Source organism: Spodoptera frugiperda, chromosome 15 (assembly GCF_023101765.2).
Source record: "Spodoptera frugiperda isolate SF20-4 chromosome 15, AGI-APGP_CSIRO_Sfru_2.0, whole genome shotgun sequence".
Classification (NCBI taxonomy): Eukaryota; Metazoa; Arthropoda; class Insecta; order Lepidoptera; family Noctuidae; genus Spodoptera; species Spodoptera frugiperda.
In genome coordinates, this window is record NC_064226.1 from 9433315 (window position 1) to 9441891 (window position 8577).

Below are 8577 nucleotides of genomic sequence, written 5' to 3' on the forward strand. Positions count from 1 at the left end.
CTTTTCTAGTTTCTAGATAGATAGATAGATAGGGAAAATCATCCAATAGTTTCTCCCGCCTTGAGTGAGGCAAGAGGGAGTATCAGACTCTTACTGCCTGAAAAACACCTCGCTCCTTCTCCCGCTTTAAGCCGAAACCCCGCTAACCTGTTACGTTGTCCGCAGCTCTGGATAGTACAGATTAGATCTGCCGGCGATATTTACTTACTCCATATTCTAACGCATTGTCTGTAAATATTGTTTAAATATAATATCAATTGACCTAGCTCATTAATTTTCCTAACGCTATATTCTGTCATCAACAGGGTGAAGGATTCAAACCAGTTAACCAATTTTGGATCAGTTATCCAAGAACGGACTGAAGTTTCCACAATTTTTTTTAGGCTCAACTATGATACTGACCAAACCCAAGCCGCTCGTAAAGCTGAATGATTATTAAGTTAGAGCAGATCTTTGTTCAGCAATAGAAGTCTTTTGGCTAATGAGAATGAACCAGATTTTTTAAAGGTTAATTTAAACTTAATTAGACTACGGAACAGAATGGACCTTCGTTCACCAAAAACGAGAAAAAAAGAAATAATGTTAACATACTGATCTAAACCTAATAGAAGTACAGATCCACCAAGAGAGAAAACAAAGTAATCCTCACTAATTGTACCTATCCGTATGACGCATTATGTGTTGCATTTATTCTAGATGCAGTATGAACTAGATTATGTCTACTTTTGAGGATAAATGAAAGTCAATAGCCTTATCTTTCAGTCTATTCTTATATCGTGCACGTAATAGTCTTGTATCGCTGATAACACTAATCCCCATCATTTTCATTGACTGATTTCGGATAAACTCGTGCCTAGTGTCATGTTTACCAAAAGCTAGATAATTACATATATAGTTTCAAGTAGGTATGTTCCAAGACTAGACAAAAATATTTAGGTACATAACCCATAATAAGATGGATGACTAATTTTTATTGTAATGTCCGTTTTGTTGATTATTTAAAAAAATTAGACACGTATATTTTTATTTTCTTACTAAAACGAATAATTTAAAAGAAATATCGATTTGAAATCTCGTGTGACATCACTGCAAGGTACGTATAAATGACGTTTTTGCTCCCAGTCCTAAACTTTGATGCGTTTTATCTAAGTATTGTTATTTTATATGACACAATACATTACGAAACTGGCAGACAGACCGACTAAATATTTTTTTAAGATGCATACGCCGTCATCATCCCTATACATATAGGTATGCTTTATATACGTAACTATTATTAGGTCAGAAAATATCACAACACTTTTAAGCCCCGCTGTTATAATAGAGAATCGATGAAAAACTGGCTATCTGACACGACTATCTGGCATCGAAGTGGCATCAAGTGTTCCTTTGTGGTAATCGAGATCGCCACTATTTAGTGCTATTGACCTGACATGTGCAGTGTGCACTAATAGTTGATTTTAGTTTTCATCGAAGATATAACCTATGTAGTTTTAATTAGGTTTTATGGTAGGAAGAGGTGCTGGAATCTATAAATTCTAATCTAATATCATGAGAGAGCAGTGGGGATGTCGTTGAGGGTGCTTTTCCAGAAGTGTGCTATATGTCTATGCTACGAAGATGTAGTAGCTAAGCTGTGGAACTATGTGACCGATTCCACCGATACAAAGCTATGTAGCTGTGCGAGTAAGATGTGCTACGGAGATGCGGCGCCACAAAGTAGCTGTGCGAGGTAGATGCGCAGCTCGAGTATGTGATGTATTGATAGTAGGGAAACCATCTATAGCACGACGTTTAGGCCGGGACTCCACCAAAACAGAGATGTGTGCGGTGTGCTGTGTGCTGTGCGAGAAGAGATGTTTTTCAGCTCGCGGGACTCCACCAAAGCGGAGATGTGTGCGGTGTGCTGTGTGCTGTGCGAGAAGAGATGTTTTTCAGCTCGGGTGCGGGGCGTTGAGTGCTCAGTACGCATTCTGACACGCCGGCCGGCGCGCGCGCGGGGTTCTGCGGGTTGCTAGCGGGCGAGAGGGGGGAGGGTGACATCGCTCACTGCACGCCGCTCACATCTCTCGTCTCCACTGCGCGTCGTCCGCGCACAGCTCACATCTCCGCTTCCATCGCGACATACAAATATTACACATCTCCGCACAGCGATCTCCACTGAAGCTGAACGGAGAGGAGACGTGTCAATAACTCAATTCTATTGGTTGTTTAAAAAACATCTCTCCGCTCGTCTCGTCTCCGCTTTGGTGGAGTCCCGGCCTTATATTCAGTGTAGGTACACCTGAAACTACGCCCCAGTGTGAATTCATGTATGGCCCAAAGCAACTGTACCTAGGTACATAGATTTTGGTCAAATTTTACCCAAATCAACCGTGATAATTACTGATACACATAATATGTGCAATATGTGCATATTATAAAGATAAAATAGTGACTCCTTTTCGCACGTTTCAGCCTTATTATAGTACTTTAATCCCGGATCAGTTTGCAATAGATACGTGATACTTCTCATAAATCTTATTTGGATAAGATATAAGTAGATTGCAACTAAGAACTAAGGCAATGAGGTAACTAATATTTAATCAGCACTTAAGGTGTCAATTTTATCATATTTGCTAATCTTTATAATGTCTATCACCTATATTTTGAAGTACATAATACCTACTTGTGCACCGTATCTTAGTATTTATCTCTTTAAGGATAAAACAAATGCAGTTGGTATGATAGTATTCTAGTGTATTTTATAAATAATCATTACGTGCATCGATAGAGTTTTTGGGTTTTTTGGAAAGTATTAGTAGCATGAAACCGCACTGTGCCTCGATGTATGACAATATATGGGGAATTCATAAACTGGTGAAAAGTGCACACTGCCTACGTTTGAATAAACCTTCGCGATTAAAACTATTTTAGGTACCTACCTATTCTTTTAGATATTCTAACTTTCTAGGAAGAGTAAATAGTAGAGTGTACATAGGTACCTATAGCTCGTTTTTACAATGGACACTAGTCCATTACCGAGGGCAGAAGGCTCGAAAACCTACATTAAATCAAAAAAATTGGACATTTTAATATCGAAATATTAATTTCTTTACATAAGGTGAATGAAGAAAAGAAAGACATGAAAGTATTACGTGGAAAGTACAACACATTTTCGGTAGCTAGATTGTGGTGTGTTATTAAAAACTCAGCCACGCAGCCCCAGCTCCGAACTTGAAGCACGAATATATGAAGCGAGGCTTATCCACGTTACTGGGGAGATTATACTGAATACGTATGAGTGTAAGCAGAGAGTATATAATTAAGTAATATATTTATTTACTTACCCAACATAAATGCCTATTTATTATTACCTATATATCTTAAGACTTAAGTATCGCTACAGTTATGCAATTACCGATCTACCAAGCTTTAGTCCATGTTAGCCACGCATAAAACTCCTTTTTCAACTAAAACTATGCTGTCGTAAGAATATAATATAATATATATTGCGTAGTAGCCATCATCGAGCGTATAACATGATATTTTCTTTCTACCATTGGATAATTATCTTCCTTTAAAAAAAAGTTTCAGCCACCACGACCTCGTAGTTCGCCAACCTATTTATACAAATAAGTAAGTAGGTACCTACTTATTCTCTGTACAAAAAGTATAAACCTACCAAACAAATCCTGGATAAGCAAAAGCAAATCATTTATTTATGAGCACGCGACACATAACCAATAAGTAGGCAATACGACAATAAATTATGAATAATTCATAGTATTTTAGGTTATAATATGTGGAGCGTACCAGCTGCGCCTACAAGAGTCTTGCGAGCAATGTTCCGCGCCAGCAATTCAATGCTCGGAGGATTTAATCGTCTCTGATTGCGCGAATGTAACAATCAACTTTGTGCTTAGTTATCGGGTTTTATGAATAGAAATTGATTTCTATATGATTACACTGCTAGGTTTAATATCGTGTATGACTACAGACTTGCTATTGTTGAATGAATGAACACGAGCTTGTATATACGAATAGACTGCTTACAGACTTTTGTTAACTATTACTTATAAGTATAAAAAGTACTAGTAATAAGTGCATATTATTATGTACCTACTTAGTTAAGTTTAAGTACATAGATACATATTACTTACACTTCTTACTTACTTACGGTGTCATGGTGGAGAACGGTGGTACCCATATAGGTTTGTTTTTGAGGGGGGAAAATCATCCAATGACTTCTCCCGCCCTGGGTGAGGCGAGAGGTAGTGTCAGACTCTTACTGACTAAAAACCATCGCGTTCGTACTTCTGCTTGTCGAGCCGGAGCCCCATGGGTAACAGAGTAAGACACCACGTTATAATGACGCGAATTGATAAGGTTTTTAATGTAGTCTAATTACTAATTTTTATTTAATAAAATTTATCAGGAATCCGTGATATGACGAAACAACTACAACTTTATTTGTAAATCCAATAAAATCATTCAAACAAATTTTATAAGAACTTTCATTTCGAACAATATCTTCATTGCCACTCGGCAGTAGGTGGTCCGTAAAAATATATATCCCAATTCATTCCACCGGACATATCGAGAGGTATGTACCATTCGTAGTAGTAGTACTTGAATCTACGATGCGTGTGGCAATACGTTATACGCGGCACACACATCTGGAAGTTGTACGTTGTACTCCTGTACAAGTCAGCTTCGTGGCCATAGCCTCTTAGAATGATGCACGTTGGTATTCTTATTAAATCCAGCCAACCCTGGAATACAAATAAAAAGGTTAATAATCTTCTAATATTATAAAATTTCCATGATACAATGTTATTTACCGTACTCCTCCGAAACCGCTTTACCAATGTTTACTAAATTTTATATGCGTATTCAGTAGGTCTGAGAATCGGCTACTATCTATTTTCCATACCTCTAAGTGATAAGGGTTGTTCTTAATTTTTTTAAAGAAATTTTGTGTTTTTTTTTTTATAATTTGCCATTAAAAATACATAGGTAAACCCCTATATTATAATTCTAATGTAGAAGTTTTTAATTAAGCTGCAACTGTAGCCAAAGGTTTTTTTTTATACTTGGTAGGTCCGCATTTGGACATGATCCTGCCATGTAAGCAATAATGTAGCCGACGATGGACGTGAGGCCAAAATATAAACCAATAATGAAAACACGGAAACAATTAAGTCCAGCGTGTCCCAGGAACATGAACAACTTCCAACAACGCAATAAATCATTAGCGGAGAAAGAATAACAGATACTGCCGCACTCAGAGACATTTAACTAATTCTTAAACTATTCCTTAGTAACGATTTTGTATCGAAAACCATAACCGTAATGGTTATTGGAACTGGATTAAGTAACTAATAAATGACTCTAAGTACGGCGGTAAAAGATTAAACACTTACTCGTACGATAACTTTTCCCAATACTTGCATACTATCCAGATGCGTATGAGTGTAAAATTTTACTGTGCCTTCTCTGCAATCACCGAACATGTATTGACTGTGCAAATGTTCTAAAAAAAAACAAAAAAAAAAAATACTAAATATAATGTATATACAATCAATCTAAAATAAGGCTTATTTTCTAATCATGTAGGTCCAAAAAAGGTTTTCGAGCACTTTAATCTTTTCTTAAATTAGCGTCACATATTTTAAATTTTGAATAATGAAACAATTATTATTTATTTTCAGCCATGGTCATCCCATTGCAGGGCAAAGGTCTTCCTACCCTCCTTCCACTCGTCTCTTTGTAGAGCTTTCTGTGACCAATCCTTTAAAACAATGAATTCATTTTTATAACATGTCAAAATTATTATATAAAAAAAATATCTAGATGATGTTGGCACCTCCTAACGGACTACTCAGAGAAGAAATGCCGAAACAAACTCAGAGGTCATTGTCTCTTTTAATGTTCAGACAAAATTTGAAAAAGTGATGTGTGAGAACCGTGCAAGTTCGTTTTGTAGTGGCCTTTTGAGGAAGGCCACAACAGTTTGAGCGGACCCGATCTGATAGCACCTGTATCAGCCGTTATATAATATCCAATACTTTAGAAAGAAACTGAAATAAATGGGAACAAATTAAGTTTTCAATTTCACGAATCGTTGTCTGACCGATGCATTTCTATTATAGTAATACAGGATAGCGCTTTGCACCGACAAATCTTACCGAACAATATTCTTTCTATCTTTGTGGTTACATGAAACATATTACTTTTGTTATTGATGACTGCATAGTTAATCTAAATAATAAATAATACGGTCTGCGCTATTGTATATTAATTGCGGACATCAAAATAATAAATTCATCGTCATATCGTCACGCCTTAGGTATATCCATGAAGAGGAATGCAGAGGTGGACATTATAACATGCAATGCCACTGGACAACATACACCCACTTTTCATCGTTTGTGTTGGAATCCCATGTTATAGGGTGTGAGCCTATTACCATTGCTGGGCACAATTCCAGACTCCGTACTACTACTGAGAAATTTTCGAAAAACCGAAAAATGTCCAGTATTACTTTGCTCGACCCGGTAATCAAACCCGAGACCCATAGGTTTTTTTTTGTTGGGATAAGCCCGCCACAACCTCCCATACCGCTGCAACTCCTGTAAGCCAGGATCTACAGTAGATACAACCATGGAAACACCGGAACATTGAAGTCCGGCGCGTCCCAGGGACATGAATGACTGTCTTGGATCTCGCAACGAAATAAATCAGAAGATATTATTATAGGAGAAGAAAAGAAAACGATAGTTTCCACTTCCCAGACCCATAGGTTTATAAATTATTTAGTGAGACCGGTTAAATTTTGTTTTGAACTGCGATCTCCAACACAACAATAGGTTATGGCAAACCCCTCTTTTGTGGAGAAGGTTTGCAGTCCAGTAGCGGAGCGGAATCTCACGGACTGTTGATAATGTCAATTACGTCTCTAGTAAAGCACGTAAGACCATTGATCTCGCGCCCAATAATTACTTTTCAAACGTTACCCCACACTAGGACTTTCTCCTGTATCGTGTGTGCGTTTACAAACGTACAAATTCACATACGTATCACAACCAAACTCGAAATAACAATTACTGCCGCACTCAGGGTCATTTAATGATTACTTAACCCAGTCCTTAGTAATTGTTTTCTATACAAAATCATTACTAAGGAATAGTTTAAGTAATCATTAAATGACTCTGATTACGGCAGTTAGTGTATCACACAAAGAGGCGCTCCGTGTGTTCGATCACGCTGCACTGCACGTTGCGTGGCAGTTGGTTGCCCGGCCACCGTGCCAACCGTGCAGACCTATCGTCATTACATTACGGTCTATCTACAACTACATATACTATCTACTACAACTACATATACTATAAAGCTGAAGAGTTTGTTTGTTTGATTGTTTGTTTGTTTGAACGCGCTAATCTCCAGAACTACTGGTCCGATTTGAATAATTATTTTTGTGTTGAATAGTGCATTTATCGAGGAAGGCTATAGGCTATAAAACATCACGCTATGACCAATAGGAGCCAAGCAGAGCGGGTGAAACCGCGTGGAAGTAGCTAGTTTCTAATAAATGGTTCTTGGTCCTTTTCACCTTTTACCTCCGGGGAATTAGTCAATTTGATATCACTCAATGACGTGAAAAACTGCCAACATGATCCGGAAGAAACTGAAACAATGACTTGTATTAGATATTTTAGATAATCACATAAAAAATGGTAGGTTTTACAATAATTGAAAATAGTATGTCGGATATCGCCAGCGTGATCGGCTTCACAGCTGTAGTGCTGTACCAAGGCATACAATAGCCTATTGATGTGTTATTGCTCTTAAGCATGTTCCTAAACGTATTGATCAACATTATTAAAATAAAAGGATTCATTATATTGCGCATAGTTTTTCATACAACTACTTACTAGTACTCTCAATAGGTGAGCACGCATAAGTAAGAATACCTTTTTTGACAGACGAAAATCATCCAATTACTTCTCCCGCCTTTGGTGAGGCGAGAGGGAGTGTCAGTCTCTTACTGACTAAAAACCACTCCGTTCCTATTCCTGCTTTGAGTGAGAGCCCCGGTAACCTGTTATGTTGTCCGCAGATCCGGATCGGGTATCAGCCCCACTGGGCTCTAATTGTGGTGGTCCGGCTCATAAAGACGCATGTGGAACGCCGTACGCACGAAATAAGCTTGCCTGAATCTATGATTAGGTGTTCTGGCATTGGAAAACAGACTCCAAACTAAGAAAAGAAAATATAAAGGACGAACATCACTTACCAGTTAGAACAAGTAACAGCGTTTTTACTATTAACTGACTTGTGTACTGCATACTGCTCGGATGAAAAATGGCCACCATCTCAAACATCATGACTCTTATAAATACTGATTCTGATACAATTTGATTCTCAGTCACCACAAAATAATTTGTTTACTAATATTGTATAACAAATAAATATAAATAAAGTGTGTGCAATATTATTATAAGTTTGTTAAATAAAACAGAATATGAGTAAGTACAGTATTGTCACGCTTTTTATTTCTGAAGAGGTAGGCAGAAGTGTATAATACGGCACGTA

The 8577-nt window shown here is 37.5% G+C and overlaps 1 protein-coding gene across 1 annotated transcript; it reads right to left on the bottom strand.

Moving 5' to 3' along the window:
* Positions 1 to 4514: 4514 nt before the first annotated feature.
* On the bottom strand, positions 4515 to 8333 carry LOC118278093 (uncharacterized). The gene is made up of 4 exons (XM_035597165.1): positions 8279 to 8333; positions 7595 to 7669; positions 5406 to 5515; positions 4515 to 4754 (listed from the first exon to the last, which is right to left on the bottom strand). Exons 1-4 carry the CDS (start codon positions 8328 to 8330, stop codon positions 4515 to 4517), a joined length of 477 nt encoding a protein of 158 aa, XP_035453058.1. The 5' UTR covers positions 8331 to 8333.
* Positions 8334 to 8577: the final 244 nt, after the last annotated feature.

What these genes read in the sequence shown, in the direction of transcription:
- LOC118278093 (XM_035597165.1), bottom strand. Translation starts at nt 8,330, where the DNA reads ATGCAGTACACAAGTCAGTTAATAGTAAAAACGCTGTTACTTGTTCTA. An exon ending in TAATTCCCCGGAGGTAAAAG is followed by an intron (nt 5,516 to 7,594) that starts GTGAAAAGGACC and finishes GTTTTTTTTTAG; the next exon opens with AACATTTGCACAGTCAATAC. An exon ending in TGGGAAAAGTTATCGTACGA is followed by an intron (nt 4,755 to 5,405) that starts GTAAGTGTTTAA and finishes TTTGTATTCCAG; the next exon opens with GGTTGGCTGGATTTAATAAG.